The sequence below is a fragment of the Sabethes cyaneus genome, chromosome 3 (genome assembly GCF_943734655.1).
Source record: "Sabethes cyaneus chromosome 3, idSabCyanKW18_F2, whole genome shotgun sequence".
NCBI lineage: Eukaryota > Metazoa > Arthropoda > Insecta > Diptera > Culicidae > Sabethes > Sabethes cyaneus.
The window spans coordinates 106,713,207-106,735,347 of NC_071355.1; the positions used below are offsets into that span (position 1 = coordinate 106,713,207).

General features: G+C 36.4%; 1 protein-coding gene across 1 annotated transcript in view; it reads right to left on the minus strand.

Moving 5' to 3' along the window:
* Positions 1 to 22,141, minus strand: part of LOC128742383 (uncharacterized) — a 73,191-nt gene that overhangs the window by 26,333 nt on the left and 24,717 nt on the right. The window contains exons 2-6 of the mRNA XM_053838726.1: positions 10,705 to 10,860; positions 1,189 to 1,410; positions 988 to 1,127; positions 705 to 919; positions 44 to 597 (exon numbers count right to left, since the gene is read on the minus strand). Coding sequence (XP_053694701.1) covers positions 44 to 597; positions 705 to 919; positions 988 to 1,127; positions 1,189 to 1,410; positions 10,705 to 10,860 — 1,287 coding nt within the window. The remainder of the gene's footprint in view (positions 1 to 43; positions 598 to 704; positions 920 to 987; positions 1,128 to 1,188; positions 1,411 to 10,704; positions 10,861 to 22,141) is intronic.

Below are 22,141 nucleotides of genomic sequence, written 5' to 3' on the forward strand. Positions count from 1 at the left end.
TTCCAATTGGGTTTGTTAAGGAATTAGAAATAAAATGTATTACTTGTTGCTGCGAAGTTATGGAAATTTGAGAGAGAGCCGGTGGCAACTTGATGTGTTTAGGGGCAGAGTGTAATTCTGGAGTGTAGGTAAATTGAGTTTGTCCTGCTTCTTGTAATGATTCTAATGTTAGTATGCTGTCGCTGCGAGCATCTTCGTGGGATTCCAAAATAGTTGATAAATTGTTTCGTTCAATTCTGTTGATGGACGTGCTACTATCGCTGTCAGATGTTAATAGCGACGGTAACGGCGGTGGAGTACGTTTTACTCGTACATGAATGTCGAACTTTGGAGAAGATTCACAAGCCGCTACTGTCCGTATCTCTTGAGTATGTCCGTAGTTCTCACTATAGATACTAGAAGCATCTTGAATGAAGGCACTGTTTTCATAACTGCCGTGAGAACTAACGGGCAATGATCCTGTGTCAACTTCCTCGTTTTCTGAATGTGATTCACTAGGGTAATCAGATGGAATGAGAGGACCTTCACTCCCAGAGACACTTTGAGCTTGTTGTAAAGCGACATGTGCTTGTGGAATCTTCAGCGCCGATATACTTCCTGTACAGTAAAATATGGGAAACATTTAATTGTGCATTGTGCATTTTAGTAAAATGATCAGTGATATTTAGGCACCCGTTAAGTTGCTGAAATGAAAATATATCTACCTATGCTTCCAGTTTCCAATGCAGTAATTTCTGACCCACTTCCAACGTGTACTACTCTTCTCACAATAGGTATTGGTTGTCGACGTAAGCAATAATAGGAAATCCCCAAACCAATAAGCAATAAGGTTAGGAACATAATGGCACATATTATAAACAAAATTTGAATTCCCTTCAGCGGTGGTTCTAAAATAGATGCCGGCACTATATCAGTCAGTCTGAAAATACATTTGTTCGTTATCAACATGATTAACATGGTAAAAAAATATAATAAATGTAGTCATACATTGGAGCTGGTAAACCAGCAGGAATGGGTGCAAGTGGGGGTGGATAACGGCAGACTATAGTAATAATCTCATCTCCATCCATCTCCAACCCAGGGTGAAAGCGCACTATAATATTGTTGGTAAAAACTCGTTGCGGATCCTATTTGACAAGAATTTCAATCATTCGAAGCTTACTATTGGTACATATATATTATACAAACCTGTTTGGTTCCACATCCCTTTAGTGGCAGTTCAATACTATAACTTGTATCTCCTTTTCCAGTAATTTGGCAAGCACTGGTTCTATCAAAATTTGCGTAGGCAGTGCCGTAAAACTTCTCGTTAAATTTAAGCTCTACTTGCATAGAACCGGCAGCGCAATTTAAGGCAGCTTTTGTTCGATTTAAAAATATTATCGGACTGAGGTCGTCGAGTTTTGTAACCTGGGCATAGAACAAATGTTAGATAATTTTAAAAGTTTTTACGTATTTTTCATTAATGCACATAGTTTATTTATTAGTCGACAAACAATGCAGACCATATACAGGATGTTAGGTAGTTTAAAGCAGATATTTCAGGGAGTGATAGAGGATCATATTTGACGTAAAAATCCTCCAACACATATGACCAAATCTCAATTGTTACAGAGTTATTGAACATTTTAAGTTTTCGGTTTTGCTTACCTTAAATTGACTCTGGTACAAAACCTATGCTAGCTAGCTCAATTCTGTTACTTTCATCCGAAAGTTGAGGAAATTTTGTACTGAAATTTATTTTTAAACCTCCTTCTTCATGAGAACTTATAAGAAGCAAAAAACTTTGAAATAAGTGTTTTTTAAGGCATTTTTATCGTATTTCTTCTCAAAATGTGTGATAACTCTGATTACTGTTATTCACCAATTTAAAGCTCTAGTACCGTTCTACAATTTGTTCTTTGACGTAAAACGTCTATCTCTTTTGGTTTCGTTGCAATTTCATTTTAAAAGTATAATTTTGTGTTTTGAATTAGTACCAGAAGGGGTCAGTCCTGGCTCCTGGGGTAGTGATTAGCATTCACGACTCTCACGCCGAGGACCCGGATTCAAATCCCAACCCCACAGAAGTCACGAATGACCCAAGCTGTTAAAGTGACTATAACAAAAATTTAAAAAAAAAATAGTATCTGAAAACTGCTCGAACTCATACATCACGTATAGCATACTAGATCAACGCGTGCGACGGACACGTCTAGACGCATATGGAAAACAGTTTCGAAACTGACTTCTCGGACCTCTCTGGGTGGTGTCTGAAAACGATTGCAGTATTAAAATGTATTCTCCGGAAGGACTCGCGGACATTCACCTTTGTTATGGCTTCGCTAAACGTGTAGCAACGACCGCCCAGCAGGAGTATGGTTCTAGATTTTCTGATCGTCGGCTACCTAATGCAAGTAAGTGAACACAAATCCAGAAGTGTTTGTTTCGATACACAATGATTTTAATTCAGGGACGTCTACGACAACGGACCGTCGCTTCCGAGAAGGAGCGTTCTTTTCAACGAGGCTTCGAAGGAAGCCTCGGCCTTATCAGCTAGTGCCGTCAGCGATTGACCATAAAAATAAATCGTGAGAAATGATTTCAAGACACGCACAAGCAAATTGTGGCACAGTCCCTTGTCACCACGGCGGTGTGGAAAGTATTAAAACGGGTGAAAATGCATCCTTTTCACACAACAGGTTTAACCCATTTCCTCCCAGCGTTGCGAAAACGCAACGCATTTTCACTCGATTCTAGAGAAGGGCCGGTTTAAGATATCAACTTGAACCCTGAAGAACAAAGAAAAATTGGAAAAAAATCTAATCGACCTGTTTTTGCTCAAAGGTCAGATGTTACATGTAACATAATTACAGCTGTGACAAAACAACAGGTTTTGCTATTTTTCAGACAGTTAAATGCTCACAAAACTCGATTTTATGTTTGTTGACGCCTGATCAGTGTTAGTAAGAATCGGTTGCTTGCCAAAAAAAAATTGTTTGATAATTTTGATTATTTATGGAATTTTAAGTTAGGCTTTAAGCTTTGCGTTGCGAAAACGCAACGCTAGGAAGAAAAGATATTCAAAATATGCAACGCGAACGCTTGTTTTCGTTCGCTCGCTGCGGTGTTTCATTTGATGTCGTTCCTTTTTAGTAAACAAATGAATGTAAATCTTAACTTTCTTTTGCTCAGAATATCCCAGAAACATTATAAAAGTTAACATAACATAAAATTCGCTGCTTCAAACACTGATGGTAAATGGAGCATCCGTTGTGATAAGAGCGTAATAAAATCGTTATAGTAACTTTGCCTCGGGAATATCTCGACCAATTGAGTGACAGCAACGACAGTATCATGGACCCAAATTTAATGTTACAACCTTTCCGGAACGTGTTGGTAGGCATTTAATCATCTGCGATGCCGTGCATTTAACACTCAAACTGCCTATTATGCGCCTAGTGCAAAGATGGTCTCCAACACAAATGTTTTGATATATATCGTAAAACATAACATGTAATATGTAATACTCTTACTTGTTCATTTAATCTTTATTTATACTCAAAATCGCAAAAAAAATCCCAAGTTTGATTTAATGGTGAAAAGATACGAAGTGTTTATATGCACAATAATGAAGGTATGCAAAAACGGTATATCCTTAACGCCCAGCGTTGCGTTTTCGCAACGTACCGTTGTGTGACACTGGGTCAAAATTAAAAATACATGTCAGCGGCTTTTTTTTGACGTAGGACTACGTCTAGTGATGTCCGTTAATCGTTCGATTAATTCAACTAATCGAATAACTATAAAAATATTCGAATAATTTTTAATCGAATACTGCCAGCACGACTAGTTGAATTAATCGAATAGTTCAAAGGAAATAATATGAATGCGAATAATCCCCGAATAATGGCCGCTAATCGTTCATAATCGTTCGATTAGTCGAATAAATGAAAATTGTATTCGAATATTTCTAATCGAATACCACTAGCACGAATAGTTGAATTAATCGATTAGTGCAGACTGCGCTCGCCGATTAATCGGTAATCGAATAATTGGAAATTTCGGACATCACTAACTACGTCTTTCAGGAAGGTAGCTGGTATAGGGGGTAATTCCAAAAAATCTTTCTCGAAAAGTGGTCAGGTTTTGAACGCTAATAGCTTAGTGATTTCCCGATCGATTTTAAATATTCTTACACCAATCGATTGGAAAATCTTCTAAGAATTGGCTCAAATGAAGAAAAGTAAGGATTCTTGACGTTGAACTGTTGAAAAATTGAAAATAATGAACCATTGTCCAACTAGAAATCCTCGCATTCTGATTGGTCGAAGGAAAGACGTCATCATGGTTTGCACGTATTTTATGCAAAAAATTGACAGAAACTCCTCGTCCCAAGAGGAAGATCGTCGTCGTCGAAGATTCTTTACGACGCTTAAACCTATACCAATTTGATATCTGTGCTTGGGAAGTACCTCAGAGTGCAAAACCATCCCTCTTCTTCAGCCGATGTTTCAGCATTAAACCTAGTCCAATGTGATGTCCTGAAGGTAAACAATTTTCTTAAAGCATAAAACCACCCCTTTTCTTCGACCGCCTTTTACATTTAAGATTGAAATTAGTTCAAATTGATGTCCTGAAGGTGAAACGTCATCGAAAAGTGAGCGGTCATTCTTTTGCCAGGTTGTACCCATATAGGTACTGCAAGAATTTGTTCGAAACTGTTGTCTTGAATTTGTGCATGTGACGTGACACAGAATTCTCAAAGCGAGGAAAATTGAACGTTTTATTTGCGGCTTTGCATCAGTTAGTTGCTGGCAATTACTATAGGTATATAGTTTCCTTGTGTCTGACTGTAACGCTAGGTCCAAGCAAGCTGTTAAATACATTTTTTCTAGACACGTGTAGTGAAGGTAACAATGATTTCAGCAGTGGGTGGGTGGGTGAAATCAGCAATGTGATGGGTTGCCACATAATGCGATACTGATTCCAACAAGTCCTAAGGTTGAACAAAATAATTTGAGTTTAAAACAATATTTGAAATAAACAACCGTATGAGATTAATGGAGCATTCTAAACATGTGATTTGGAGCGTGATAATAAGGATAGCCTACGATTTAATCAAGTTATAATAATTAATTATCAGAAGCTGTCAAAGCAGCGCATTCTCAATATAAAGCGTGAAAACGCATAAGGTACACCGGGGCAAGTGGGACCTAGAAAATGCATAGTTTGGGTTTATTCCACTGTGTTTTCTATACCTATGATTATTCCAAAATTCTTTCAGCACAGAAACTCTTCAGTGGTATCACTTCGAAGAATTAATTACGAAAAAGGCCTATCAATTTACATGAAATAAATCTGGAGGAGAATTTTCAAAATTATGGCGATAGGTCCCACTTCCCCCATTTACCGGGGCAAATGGGACCTGTATTCAAGTTTGATTAAAAAGCATAAAATAATAGTAAATTGTATAAGTTAATATACTGCAATGTAAAAGCATTGCAAGAAGCAATCAAAAACAATATTTGTAAGAAGGGTTCAATCAAAAATAGCGTAACAAAATCAGATCACAACGGGCGACTTTTTAATTTATATAAAACACAGATCGTGAGCAATTACGCTGTAAAGCATTATTGTAATGAAATGTAGTTGAATATGTCGTTGTATCCAATTCTTGCGAGACGTAATTTAGGATTAACCATTGTTTAATAGCTCGAAAATACGATTATGATCTGTTTGTTCTATTATGCCCAATTCGGTAGAGCTACTTATAAGAGATAGTTACGTTATAATAACCACAACACTTTATTGTTTCAATTCCAGTTGCAGATTTGCTTAATTATATCAAATTTGACTTTCCAAATTCAATTAACATCGTTTAGGTGTAACCAAAATGTGACCAAACTGTTTGTTCCCTTATAAGCTGTGCATATGGGCTTCTTTTTTGGGGCCCCTTGGTTTAGTCCTTTTCGGTTTTATTTTAAAGCTTTACTGGTATAAATATTATGTAATTGAACTGAAAATGTTCGGTAGTTCATCTAAAAAATGTATTAAAACAGGAAGTTTTGTGCTGAAACACTTTATTTTTAATAGGTCCCGCTTGCCCCGGGTGCTTTGAAGTGCCGACCTTATTTCGACCCATTTTTTTTAATGCCGTTTGTCAAATTAAACTACTAGTTTTCGGGTGTAATTTGTTAATACACTCATTGTGTTTACCTACTGTCAGAAAAACATGTACTTTTACGTGAAGCCTGTGGCCAAAATATCATTTATAGAAAGGTGCGTCAAACTTAACAACGCAAATTGAAAATAACGCTCAAATTGAAAGTCCAATTTTGGTGTTTGGAATGCCAGTTGTAAATAATCTATAATTTTAATACATGAGTTTGAGTTGTATCTTTCATTTCTAGAAAGGTTCGGTTGGATAAAATAAGGTTGAAGCGAGTTATGAGCTCCGTTCCCACTTACCCCGTATTCCCACTTGCCCCGGGGTACCTTATCTAAATCACATAGAGGTGATGTAGCGTGTTTTCTTAAACGGTCAGATATTTTGGCGTAGGACTACGTCTTTGTTTACTATATTGGAACTGGGTAGCACTTTGTGAAAACTAAAATAGAAGTGTAACGTTTGAATGAAAGATTTCAAATGCTAATAACTACTAAACTACTGAACGAAACTGAACAATTTATATGTCGTTGGATTGATAAAATGATAATCAATTTTATGAAGGAGGTAAAAGAGCAATTCTATGGAGGGCTTAAGAGACGGGGCTCCTATACAAATGAAACACAAATTTCCTCAAAACTCAAGAAATAAGCAATGGAACCAAATTTGGCACATGGGGTTTCAGAAGGCAAGAATTTTTTCTATGGTGAATGGAAACTCCCATAGAAATTACATGCAATTTTTTTACAAAGATTATTGAAAATGTCAAGCTACGCATAATCATACTTAATACAATAATTAGTGGGCTGGTTATTCATTACTATTTCAGCCTTTATGATGCACACAAGTGATTTTTAAAAGAAATTTCTGTCTCAATGGTTGCAGGCGTTGTACTTATGAACCCACGTCCACGTATTTTCAAAGCCACCATTGCATTCAATGAAGAATTGAATCTGAATATTTCGCTCTTCTCTTTTAAACATTCATTTAAACAATGGCGCACACAGATTCTTTTATAAACATACATATGCCAGAAATGCAATTTCCATTGGTCTTTGATCTAATGATCTGATATACTCCTACGTCACCCTTTCGTACAACCCTTAGGGCTGTATACCTTGTAATTTTATCATGGACATATTCACATGGACTTTGAAGGCAATCAGAGTTGAAGTTAATCAAAATGTGATTTATGTGGAACGTGTTGTTCTATGATTTTGTTGTAAAGTTTATTTACGAACGTGACCTGGAATATCTCAATATAAACTAACATGAGTATGTGGGTTCTAACTTTAAGAATTTAGTAGAAGTAGCTTTAGATATTTTCTTTAAAGTATTTCATTTAACGTATTTCAAAAGCCTAATTTTTTAAGGGACTGGGTCGCAAAAATACCATCGAAATCTGCAATATCCAGAGATTTTATATTGTATTGATTCGATTTTAACTAAGGAGTTTCAGGAGTTTGTCCGGTGTACTAAAACGAAGAATGTTTTTGTAGTTGTGGTCCAACGAGTGGTAGCGAATTAGACAGCAAGCGTTTGCCCGGTATAATGCAATCAATATTTTCTGCAATCATAGTTTTGACAAGGCTGAATTTAAATTTTGTATCGGTTCTAAAATTGAATACTTTTTTAAAATGTTTTCCCACGAGCTGCACGTTCTTTGCAATTGGTATATTTTTGCCCTTTTATTTAAGCCCCGTTTGCTTCGTTTGTAGTTTACACGTGTTTTAATTAATAAAAGGTTTCCAATTTTCCGCTAATGAATTTTAATACGTGCTATTAAATTGTAAATCATAATACAATTTTAAATGACATCAATGTATCGTGGCTAGCCACGTCGGATCAACCTAGTTCTTTAAATAGTTTCCATAGTCAAGCATTACATTTAGATTAATTTCTTTCGAAAATGATGAACAAGACAAAGCAGGAGGGACCCGTTGTGATGGTAATGTTTATTTGACTGTCAACTCAGTATAAGGCGGTAAGGTACAAAACATTTTGCAAATAACTTTAATTCATTTAGCAGCTTTTTCATGCGAATGAATAAAACGCTGTAAACAGCTATCGACTTGCAAAACTTTGGATTTCTCAACCTGCAGCACAACCGAAGTATTTTAATTTAACAATTTTTTGATATCATCGAATCAAATACATAAATACATATGTGTCTAACTAAATAGTGTTTGATATTGAAGTAAGATTTTGAGGCGCTTTTAATATTCATTCGAAAATAATTGAATATTCTCAACGAGCAGTCTCAACAAACAAACCCTATGACACATTCCAGCGTTACGGGACACTATTCCTACCCCGCAAAACAGTTCCTATTAAACCAAATCCCTGGCATACAACTGGAAAAATAAAGTCCCCTTTAGCCACCAAATTTACAAGCTCTTTGCCAAAAATTTGGTGAAACAAGAGCTAATTTGCACATGGTTGCTAATTGTGTCCCGTAACGCTGGAATGAGTCCTATATATGCTGCATGTAGCATGTATACATGAAGAAATAGTATTATTACATGCATAGATATATGCTACAATCGCCACAAAAAGACTTACGTAGTCCTGCGTCACCTCTATGCGGTCGTGTCTTGTACACAACGCCTCTGATTTTTTTTATTAGATTCTAGTCACTTTAACAGCTTATGTCATTCGTGACTTCTGCGGGGTTGGGATTTGAACCCGGGTCCTCGACGTGAGAGGCGTGAATGCTAACCACTACGCCGGGACTGACCCCTCAGCGGCTTTTTCGTAGTTGAACTAAAAGAGAATTTTCCTGAAAATTTCAACTTTCAATCCCTGCTGGAAAAAGTGTGGGGCTTAATGGGTTAAAGGCTGCTGCCAGCGAATTAACCTAAGCGGCTTGAGTTTTGCAAAATTATGCAAGCAAAAGCGGAGGCGAACCCTTAGACTGTGTTCATCGCACGCGGTAATCTAGTGTGTTATGCGAAATGTATAAATTCTTGCAGTTTTCAGATACTAATTTAACACCTAATACGATACGTTTAAAATTAAATTGCAACGAAACTAAAAAAGATAGGCGTTTTACGTCAAAGAACGAATCGGACAACGGTACCAGAGCTTTAAATTGGTGAATAACAGCAATCAGTCAGTCAATCGCACATTTTTGGGAGAAATTCGATAAAAACGCCTTGAGAAACACTTATTTCATAGCTTTTTGCTTCTAAAAAGTCACAAAATCTCATGAAGTAGCAGGTTTAAGACCAATTTTCAATACAAAATTTTCTCAGGTTTCGAATGAATGTAACCGAATTGAGCTAGCCAGCATAGTTTTTGTACCAGAGCTTATTTAAGCCATACAGAACCGAAAACTAAAAATGTTCTATAACTCTGTATCAATTGAGAATTCACGATATGCGTAGAAGGATTTTTTTTCGTCAAATATGGTCCTCTATCAGCCCCTGAAATATCTGCACTAAGCTACCTATCACCCTGTATATGCATTACAATATTTAGCAATAGAAGTTAAATTAACTCTAAAACATAAATGTTTCTTGAACGGTTTTTTGTTCATTAGGAACAGGAATGGCACAATCACTTTGACTCAATTCACATTCATTTGACTGTGCCGTCTCAGCCAAGCAGAATTTGAAAAAGTTAAATACGGGGCGACTGGAGAACTACTTATTATCTACAAGTTTTCTGAATAAAGTTGGGCTGTATCTTTTGAATTTACGGTGCTACAATGCTACTAGTTTATTAGTAATTAAGTGAACGTTCACTTAGCTGCTAATGAGCTACTAGCATTCTAGTACTGTAACTACAAAAAATACGGCAAAACTTCATTCAGCAAAATTGTAGATAATAACTAGGTCTGCAAATGCTCCATTTATAATTTTGTCAACTTTTGCTTGGTTAAGACGGTACTGTCAAATGAATGTTAATTAAGTCAAAATGATCGTGCCATCCTTGCATAGGAATATCAATAGTTTTGCAATATATGTAAGTTGTAGCATGACACCATTCTATTCAAAGGACCATTTTTGGCATAGTTTGTTCTTTGATTATCAATATAAAAAATGCCTATTTCTAAGCGAACAGGTAGGAGCCTTGAAAGGATTTGTTAGAACACAACCAAGAAATATGTTTCGCTAAAATGCTAAAGATTTAGGATATTGCATGACTTATAAATTCAATGCGTATATCATGCTTGGCTAATTAACGTAAACACACCTAAATCTGTGCACCCCACATTTCAGTCAAAACTTAAAAATTCCTGCAAATTTTTATCTTAAATAATACATCTAGGAAAATATATGTACATAGAGCAATTCTTTTGAGAATGGTATGAAAATATCCTGTGCGTACAATTAGGAACCATGCGCAGAATTAGGTGCGTTTACGGTAGATACAAATTTTCTCATACAGATCCGGAAAGAGTACTAGACTCTTTCAATTTCTGATGTAAAGTAATGGATACGATTACAGCAAAATTGTCAAACAAATTTCTCTGCAGTTAGATAAATGTTTTCATCTATTGACGAATACATTACTGTATTTTGTTTTAATATATAAAAATAAATTCTACTAACCTTTCCATCCAGTGTTGCTTCTTCTGGTAATCCTTCTCCTTGATACTCGATGCTATTTGCATGTGAGGCATAATTAGACTGGGATTTAATTCCTTTGCTAAGAATAGCAAATGTAATCATTATTGCCGTTAAACGGCATCTCCATCCTGCATTCATCTGCGAAGGTAGACATTTATAAGCATTGTTTATTGTAGGTAAGGAGTCGTAAATTTCGTATGTATTTCAGGTTTTTTTAGTTTTTAAAAGCAGTTTTGATACTCAAAATAATAATTATATTCATTAAAATATATTCATTAAAATATATTCCTTGTGATCTAGTAAACAAAAGTAAAACATGCGGTCAAATTCCATAAAAAGAATTCCTATTTGCGGCATGAAAATTTTTGGCATGAAATCTTAAAAGTAAACGATTGCTGAACTTCATTCCAGTTCACGAATTAAAGCGATTGTTTTCGTGTATGATAAATATGGGTCCATGTCAAGTGTCCGAGTTTCATGTAATCCTTCACGAATTTGAACCAAATTTTGTCAGATTGTTCGTTCCAGTTCAGCAAGAAAAAATCCTAAGTTTGGTGTCGATTGAACGTCCCCTCGCTTAATTGAAGTGCTTGCATTTTTTAAGAAAAGACACATTTATGGGACTTTTAGAAAGACAATATTTACATGTCTGAAGTTTTTGGAGCGTCTTAGTAGAATACGAAACCTAAAATTAAAAAAAGAAGAAAACTTATCCAATTTAATACATACATAGTAGAATTAAATTGGATAAGTTTTCTTCTTTTTTTAATTTTAGATATTTCCATGTGTTTAAAGTAAATTGCCCAAGGAATCCGAAACAAATATTAGTTTTTAACAACAGTGCTGCCAAATATTTTTAAATTTGATTTAAAAACTAAATTTATATGTTCCTCTTAATGAATACAATTTGATGTTAAAAAATCCTTCTCCATCGTATTCCTCAGATTTTGGCGTAGAACTTCGTCTTACCGCAGCATGTCAATCCAAAATTTGAATTCAAGCCAGCGTCACAAAAGAATGAAAGATTTTGAACGCTAATAACTCTTTCAATTTAGACCGGATTTTGATAGTTCGCATATCGTTGGATTCATAAAAGATGCAGGAATGTTATGAATTTCTTGAAAAGATTGTTTTCCAATCGCTGAATAGTGAAAATTAACGGAAACTTTCAAGCTAAAATTTTTCCATACACTTTCTGTGTGTTAGCCTTGCTTCTTAGGCACGGACTATCATTACCAACACCAAGCTTGTGGCTGGTGCTGCTGCTTAAGACACGGAAGCAAACGAAGCTTGCGGTGGTTACGTAATCCCGCCGTGTTGATATGTAAAGACTATTGAAATGAAATAAAAAGGAAAGCATTGTAGTCATTTATTCACTACTCATCTTCTGAGCTGATCATTGCAACTTTCTACTTCGACTTAAAATGAGAAAGCGTCACTTTCGATCATATATCTTGCTTGCTACAAAGCACAGTAAAGCCTAGGTGCTACATTCCGAATTGGAAGCTTGACCTTCTATTGTTATACGACAGAATTCGCACCCCGATGTAAGAGTACAGGACAATTCCAGGACTAGTGCTAAAATTCTATTGGCTCTTACAGCCTTTCCCAGTCAAAATTCGAATAAGCGACGTCTTGCTTCTTCGACCAGTATTGTACCTTGATCGAGGCCAACTGAGAGACTCAGGCTTTTTGCCTACTACATAATGCTGCAAACAAGCGACATATGCAGTCATGGACTGGAATCAATTTTCATGACATTCCGGTTGCAGCCACTGGAATGTATAGAATTAAATGGCATCTGAACGACAGGTTTGCTTTTTGATAATTATCAGCGGATAAACGTACGTTAAATGTAGAATTATTTAAATTTTAATGAAGCCAGGCTCAAGCAATGGCTCTTAATAATGCTAATAACATATTAGGGGTATTCACGTTGCGCTTGCTATGTTGCGTATACGACGTATTACGTATTTATACTGCCGCTTCTCGCATAACAGTTCCATCTCCATAGAAACCGGAGCTGTAATAAGTAATTCTAGTTGAAACGGGGCCACTACTGACACAGTGTCTCAAATATTGACATTTTTGCACTTAATTGGTAGAAAGTGGTTAAAAAATAAGAATTACGCTATTAATACCTCGAAACAACGCCTCGATACGTTCGCCAAGGGACGAAACAATTAATTATCTGTATCAAGGTTTACAATTCGTACAGGTTGAGAAAATTCGATTATTTTTAAATGAACGTAAATAGTGCCCCAAATCTTGCTCGAAACTTAAAACTTAAGCCTTCCCCTATATTCAAGTTGATTTAGAAGAAACTAGATGCATATTTTCTTTGTAAGCTGAGTGGGTCATAAAAAAAATGATAAAAAAAATTTTATTGGAAACTTTCTCGATCCTACATTTTTTTGTTTTCCTCCAAGAATCCAAGAAGTTACGTCGTGTCTTGTCTTATAAACCCTACTGATTGTTAACTTATTTTTTTGTAAAAGTGAATTCGACGGCTTAAACAGCGCCAAATTGCGTCTGCTGCTGTTGATTTTCTAATTATAGGCAATGTTTAGTTAAAACCTTCCTGAGAACATAATCGTTACACCACCAACTATATTTTAATTGATGCTGAAATATATCATTGTTCCATTTAATGCACTCAAACCTTTTTGCCTTTCTACTATATAAATATATAATATAAAGGTATAGAAATCACTTGGAAAACCGGAAATGGAAAGAAGGTCCTGCGGGCCAAATGTCATATACCATTCGACTCAGTTTCGAAAACTGAGCAATTCCTGTGTGTGTATGTATGTGTGTGTGTGTGTATGTATGTGTGTGTGTGTGTGTATGTATGTGTGTGTGTGTGTGTGTGTGTGTATGTATGTGTGTGTGTGTATGTATGTGTGTGTGTGTATGTATGTGTGTGTGTGTATGTCTGTGTGTGTGTGTGTGTGTATGTATGTGTGTGTGTGTATGTATGTGTGTGTGTGTGTGTATGTATGTGTGTGTGTGTGTGTGTGTCTGTATGTGTGTGTGTGTGTGTCTGTATGTGTGTGTGTGTGTCTGTGTATGTATGTGTGTGTGTGTATGTATGTGTGTGTGTGTATGTATGTGTGTGTGTGTATGTATGTGTGTGTGTGTGTATGTATGTGTGTGTGTGTGTGTGTGTGTGTGTGTGTGTGTGTGTGTGTGTGTGTGTGTGTGTGTGTGTGTGTGTGTGTGTGTGTGTGTGTGTGTGTGTGTGTGTGTGTGTGTGTGTGTGTGTGTGTGTGTGTATGTAACGCTTTCAATCTCACTCACTTTTCTCAGAGATGGCTGGACCGATTTTAATGTTCTTAGTGTCAAATGAAAGGTCTAGGTGTCCCATAGGTTGCTATTGAATTTCATTTTGATCGGACTTCTAGTTCAAAAGTTATGTATAAAAATACGAAAAATATGGGACTTCATTATCTGACAGGTCCCTTAACCGATTTGAACAAATTGATTGATTGATTGCATATGAAAGAGGAATCTTGCAAACCCTTAACTTCCAAATTTCATGACGATTGGCCTTGTAGTTTGAAAGTTACATACAGAAATGTGAAAAAATAGTATTTAAAACATATTTTTGAAACATATAAACATTAATTCAATGAAAAACATCACGCATTTTATTATTATTTGAAAATTACTGCTGAGATCAAATAAACGAAACCGAGTTATTTAAAATCGGACGGTTCATTCAAAAGTTATTCAAACTTTAACACTTAAGCCCGTATATTAAACCGTTAAAAGGAGTAAAATCAAAACATATCAATCAAATCATTGTAGGTAGCTTTTGCTCATGCTTGCCGCTAGATGGACACTAAAGCCCCACGTGGCATATTTAGAGTAAACTTTAAGGCTGATACAGATTACACGTCATAATTTCTTGCCGTTCCGTTGTTGTTGACGGTTGATAACGGTTAATCTGAACCGATCTTTTTAGGTGGACCAAACAGATTGCAAGGCAGTTTGATGACAGTCGGTCATAGACGTTCGTCGAGTGTGTTTGACAGAACATGTCTATGCTGGAGCCATCTGTGAATTTTTTTAGCTTTTCCAATGATCCATTGTGCAAGAAAAGCAAAAAGCGAAGAAAAGCAGTTAATTTAAGCATGTAGGTATAGTGGTCTATAGGATTAAAAATACTAGTGAGTTGATTTTTCCAAATAAATTTATATAAATTTCAAACAATTTTTGCGCATCAATAGCTGCTCTTTCCAAACAATAGATACTAGAGCTTAAAAATTTTGTATGAAAAATAACAGGAAAACATTATAAGGTAGTAATTTTGTACGATTTGTTTTCGTTAGTGACACTTTAAACAACAGAAATTTTATGTCATGTATCATATTTTAATAAATAAATCGAATTGACAAGCACTGGAAATCATATCGATCATATTTCCCATTCTTAACCCTGTTTATGGCGCAGCTTTTGCATTATTTTTCGACCTCATCTTGTTTTCGTAACCCTCTAACGGGATACATTGTAAAAACGATGCGATCAAGGTAATGACTATCTTTTCATGAAAGTACATTCAAAAGAAGCTAAAATTTTGATTTTCATGCAAAAATAATTATGTGAAGGAGCGGCATCTAAGAAAAAGTTCAATTTCTCTTTTTCATATCTAATGCTCTATTCAGTTATTTTTTGACCTAGGACTACGTCTTTCAGGAAGGTAGCTGGTATAGGGGGTAATTCCAAAAAATCTTTCTCGTAAAGTGGTCAGGTTTTAAACGCTAGTAGCTTAGTGATTTCCCGATCGATTTTCAATATTCTTACACCAATCGATTGGAAAATCTTCTAAAATGAAGGAAAGTATGGATTCTTGACATTGAACTGTTGAAAAATTGAAAATAATGAAGCATTCCCAAGTAACAATCCAATAGCAAATCGGTCTTATTCATTTCTTATAGTAGTTTTATCAGAGCATTGCTAAGTGTAGCAGATTTTATAATGTTTTTCCTAAAGTGAATTTTATCTTATTTGATTAATATTTCTGAAATATGACTGAAGGAGACTTGAAGAAACATTCATAAAACTGTATTATCAATAAGTGTAATTCACCTTATATGCGATCTTAAGGGATGCTTGATTTATGCATAAAAACGATACTCCGAACGAAAAACGAAAGCTTAGCAATAGATTTGACAAAAATTTATGGCATTCTTCTGCAAGATTGGTTTATATTAACAATACTGCCATAAAACTCTCTTAAAACTGTGTATTCTTGAAAGAGAAATCATACTCCTAAGAAAGAACATTCTAACGTAAACAACTCATCTGTCAAAACGGGTACCTGAACCTGGAGAAAATTGAAAAAATATGGATCCTTTAAACGAAAACTAAGCAAAAATCGGCTCAATATTTTGAAAACTCTTTCATATAAACAATCAGCGGAGTCACAAAATGAATGACGACAACAGCAACAGAGCTGGGGAATGACGCTGCCGGTGATGTTTCATCAGTGGTGATCAGTGGTAGATTTGTAAGTAATTAGATAAATTTGGTTCGATTGTGTTTTGACGGAGACGGTGCGGGTTTCCTCTAGACTTGTTTGTATTTTTAAACTCATTGACCTATATATCAGTCAGTGTCAGTGTCTTTGTTTGGAAAATGTTTGAAGGGATCGAAGCAATTGGGTCCTAAAGCCCTATGTCGTTTTTAGCTTGAATCGATGAGGTTAGGGTTAGGAACAAATATTTTGATATTCAATTTTATATTTTTAGGCTATTGCCGTTAAAAACCTTTTTTTTTTAATTTTGTGAAATTTTGAACAAAAAATAAACATTTGGGCAACCTTATATAGACAAACTATAGTTGTGCATGGTTGCGTCAAGCGGTGTTTAGACAACATGAATTATAAAAAGAAACCATAGTATATCTTGAAATGTCACGGAAAACTTTTTGTTTACCTTCACGCTCATGTGATAGTGTGTCAAAAAGTCAAAAGTTGCAAAGTCAGGAAATGGCTTGGCAATCGCGACCTAAAACATTTTCTGAGTTTACAGCTCATTTTCCGGTTCCGGTCATCTCAGTTTAATTAAGGCCTTTGTCAAAATCAGCAATAAGCGTAGTGACTGCACTTGGTCACAGCGTGGATGGCTTCAGTTTTCGGATGCAACACTCGCCATCGAGATGCGACCGTGTTTGGTTAGAAACGCACAGAAATTTTTGGTCTGCCGTTCGCCCTACTGCTGATTCACATCGGAGTACCAGAACATACCAATCTGATTGATAATACGGTGCCAGTTTCGGTTGGCGTTTTTTTTTTCATACTGTTCTGCGGGGTCGATTGTACCGAGATTATACTGTTGGCCATCAGTTTGACATCGTTTAGTCATTAGCGCAAACTAGATTTGGGCAAAGTCTAGCACCGTGAATCGATGGATTGAAATACATTGCCCGAATCAAAACTTTTATCCGATAACTAGTACAAATTTGATGTTCCACTTCCTTACGACCAGCAATACGCAGACAAGAACAAGAGACAACTGCGAAGCTGTAACTGTCAAAACGATCAGCTGCTCTAATGTCAAACCAGAGTTGCCAGTGAGAAAAAGTTATCATTGTTGCCAGAAACGTGTTATTTTCGTTATGTCAAGGAAGATCTATAATGTCAAGGGAGAATAAATTACAATATTTTTGTTTTTTAATTTTTTAGTGCTCTGCATCTTTTTAAAAAAGAAAAAACTATACTCTGGTAGTCATAATGGGAAGCTTTATCGTTCCTTCTAAAAAAATCATCTTTTTATCACAAATTTTAGGACCCAATTGAAGCGTATTTTGTAAAAGCGATGGTAACGATAAAGTGTATAAAAAATTCTGTAGAATAAATTTTCCGCATGGAACTGTCGTGCAGTCTTCTTTTAATTTTGAAAATCAATTTATATTGACAATCAACATGTCTGCTGTACTTTAAAATTATCGAGCTAAGGGGAAGTATATGAATCTCCAGCACAAACATCGACACTTCGTTGACGTTTTCTTTGTTTATACTAGAATGGTTGCGAAAAAGCTTGGTTCCCTTAAATAATTCTAACAATTCTTATTCAAGCGCAGCTTGTCTTCTTCCGGAATGCAATAAGTATAGATGAGCTTATTGCCCTCTTGAAAAAAATTTCTTTGTCTTGTGCATGAAACGTTAGTCTAAGAATCGCTTTCTGGTTGATTTAGATAAAACCATTGAAAAAATGCCGAACAGGACTATTTTGACTACTTTTGAAATTGTAGCCAATTGCATATGGGCGTTTATAAACGTGGTGTTTTGCAGTACCATAAGTGATCTTATCTTTTTAAATAAATGTTTGAACATATAAAAGGCTTTTTGCCGCAATTTGTTAAAAATTTGGCGACTATCAACTTTTTAATCAAACTATTGAATTTTTTTTATTAATTCAATTTTTCAATAATTTAGTAAAAATAACCGGCGCGTTAAAATTTTCTAACTTTCATGTCACAAAATATCGACAAACTGAGCGTGGCATGAAATTTTTTTTATTTATGGGCTACAAAACAGCTATTTTTGTTACCATTTTTATTTTCAATTTTCATTTATATCCATTTTCTTTTTTCTCTTATAGCTCTCAGTTAATTAAAAACTTTAAGGCTGTGAAAACTGTAGGTTATCTTGCAAGCGTTCTTTGAGAAGACAACCATAAAATCTGCAACACTTGTGGTGGTTTTCTTTTAGTTTCAAGCGACTCTTGAAAGTCACTATAAATAGATATCGATAAAAATTACAGGTTTTAAAAGGACCTTTGGAATTATTCCTGAGAACCTTCTTTAGTGTGGGCCTCCCTAGTTTTATAAAGGTTTTATGGCTGTTTTATCGCAATTTTGTTGAATTATAAGTTTGATGATCGGTTTTAAACTAAGTGTCCACTATAGAGTTATTTTGGTAGAGTAAAAAGCGTAGAGCGTAGAAACTCTACCAGCTGTGTATACACTATAAGGCATCTCTACCACTTTACCACTCTACCTAGAGAAACCGTAGAGAAATTCTACGTAGAGCTCTACCACGCACTCTACGGGTACGGGGTGTGTCCACTGGGGAAACTGTAGAGCGTAGAGTTCGACCAAACACTATGTCAACATAGCGTTTGGTAGAGCTCTACGCTTTATCTAATCTGCTAGATCCCGCTTAGGCGCGCCCGGCAGAAATCGAACAAAAATCTGGCAGCGAAAAACTTTTTCTGCCAGGCATTCTGCTGGATTTCTGGCCGCCGTCACCCGTGAAAACTAGCAGAAATGCAACAACCGATTCTGGCAGAAATTTCGCCAAACGGTTTTGTCTGCCAGGTTTCTGTTCGATTTCTGTCAGCCATGTCGAACAGAACCGATACCGAAACCGATTCAACCGGTTTGTGTTTTTTGCGTAACTTTTTGATTAAAAAAAGCTGTCGTTAAAAAATAAATACAATACATACATACATTTGCGCATTTTACACTACTTTATTGTTCATTCTTACGTTCAGCTTATTTTTGTTAGTTTTCGGTGCATTTCAGATTCAGAAGCTGAAACCAGATGAGCGGGACCTTCGGTCTGAAAACAAAAAGAATGCACGGAGCACGCACGTTATTGGAATCGACCATTTAAAATGTTTCGTGAGGCTTTAAAAACAGAAACTAAATCCTGCAGAAACAAGTTAAATATTATTTTCTTACCTGTAATGCGGAACTACTACATTAGGCAGCATCGTGTGAAGCACGTATCTCCCGTTTTAAAATGTCATTTTTGACATACAGAAAAGCGAGCGAAAAACGAAGAAAACGAACCGGTTCTGAATGGCAAATTTTGCCGGCGCCATATTGATTCTGTTCGATTTCTGCCAGGCATCCGAATTTTTCCTAAGCGGGATAGAGCTTGTCGACTGCTGGACTGCTCGATTGCTCATCTGGTCGACTAGGCTGCTCGGCTGGATTGGTCGACTAGACTGCTCGATTTGATTGCTCGACAGGACTGCTCAACTGAACTGCTCAACTGGACTGTTGAATTCGACTGCACGATTGGACTGATCGACTTGACTGCTCGGCTAGACTGATCGATTGAACTGCTTGACTGGACTGTCCAATAAGACTACTCGATTTAACTTCTCAACTAGGCTACTCGATTAAACTTCTAGACTGGACTACTCAACTTAACTGCACGACTGGACAGCTTGATTCAACTGCTGGACTGAACTGGTCGATTAAACTGCTTGGTTGGACTGTTCGGTTCGACTGCTTGATTGGACAGCTTGATTCACCTGCTCGATTCAACTGCTCGACTGGACTACTCGACTCAACTGCTCGACTGGACTACTCGATTCAACTGCTCGATTCGACTATTCGAATCGGCTACTGGACTCAATTGCTTGACCCGACTGCTCGATTCAACTTCTCGACTAGACGACTCGATTTAACTGCTCGACTCAACTGCTCGATTGGACTACTTGACTGAACAGCTTGATTGAACTGGTCGACTCGACTGCTCGCCTCATTTGCTTGACTCGACTGCTTGACTCGCCTGCTCGACTGGATTGCTCAACGCGATATCAAATCGGCTCATTTGAAACACAAAATCTTGGTACCAGCTTTTCAAAAAGGCTTAACTGCAAAATGTAAACAAACCGAGTGAGGGTTCTCTTCGCTATGCTAGTCCAAGAGAAAATAACTCTCACTCGGTTTGTTTACATTTTGTAGTTGCGCCGGTTGGGTAGTCGTGCTAAAAACCCGCGCATAATAGACTTCAGTGTATCACGGTTTTTGTAAAAATGAGAACCACCCTACTAGGCATAACAAAACTAACGAGAAACGTATTTAAAATAAATTAGTTAATTATTAAAATTATTAAAAATTAGTTTTACAATTATTGCGAAAATTAGAACCACCCCAACCATCAATTATATCAAAAGAAAGGCCTTTCTGAATGAAAAATTTCTTTTCCGGATACTGAAAGGCCGTTTTCTTCTAATTTCATAGAAGAATATAATTTTCAATTGAATTTCCATTTCCATTTCTATGAAAAATAAAAAAATGTTTGACATTCATCTTATACACACTTTTCATACATACTTAACAAAAAGCACCGAATTCGGTAAAATTTTACCGAAATCTAAACAGCTGAACGTTCGGTAAAAATTTCGATGGTGCCAATCGACGTTTACAGATCGTTAATAATGCTTGGTGCAATAAAAAATTTTCCCGAACGTTCTGCTGTTTAGATTTCGGTAAAATTTTACCGAACCGATTAAGTGTGTATACGCGTATATGTATGCGCGATTTATTTGCGTCGGTTGCATCAGCAAAATATGGCGTCATATTGCGAAATAGTTTCAAAAACGAAATCGTTCTCTACCGAGTTCTCTACAGCTCTATCTAGCAGGTTAGATAAAGCGTAGAGTATATGTAGAGCTCTACCAAACACAAAACGAACGTGTATACACTTTAGAGTTTTTTGTAGTAGAGAACTCTCCTATAGAGTTGCTGTAGAGCTCTACCAGTGAGCTCTACAGGGTGTATACACTACTCTACCTAACTCTACGTGAGATTTTTCTCTAGCTCTACCTGAAAAACTCTATAGTGGACACTTGGTTTTACAATAGAGGGAATATAATGAACTGATATTTTCCTTTTTTCAAACTCATTGTTTTCTGTCAACTGTTTTCAGCCCTGCTCGTATCAGTTCAGAAATGCTTAATCATTGGATCACAGAAGCGTTGCCAGTAGTAACATCCCCCGCCTCGTAAAGATGGGTATCAGCATCAGCTTTACCTCCTTGGTCTATCTCCAACACCGATAACTTAGATACGGGCATCCGGAATACTCCACCGGACGTCTGAATTACTGCTTGCCTTACTCTGCTGTGTTTTCCTGGAACCGCCGTCAATACTTTTCCTCTAAGCCATCCATTTCGCCTAGACTCGTGGACGATCACAACCAAATCTCCGGGCTGCACCACTTTCGTCTTCTCGAACCACCTGGTCCTTTTTGTCAGAGTAGGAACTTACTCTCTGATCCAGCGACTGCAGAAGAGATCGAATGTATGCTGGATCATATGCCACGTACCACTAATAGCTTTAGCTGAATCGATCGTCTTTACTGCCGGTTGCTTTACGCCACCAATCGCACGGCCCACATTTACGGTAATCGAACCAAAGTAGTTCCTGCCAACATAGCTGAATAGATTTTTATTTACTTATTTATTTATTTATTTATTTATTTATTTATTTATTTAGTCGTCAGATCATAGTAGACCTTTTACATTCGTTATTATATTATATTAGTTCCAGAGGTGGGCACCGCTAACCGAAATTTTAGCTTCGCTAACAGCTAGTCCGCTAATTCAAAACGTTAGCTTCGATAACCGCTAACCGCTAAAGTAACCAAAAATTTAGCGGAAGCTAAAGCTAAC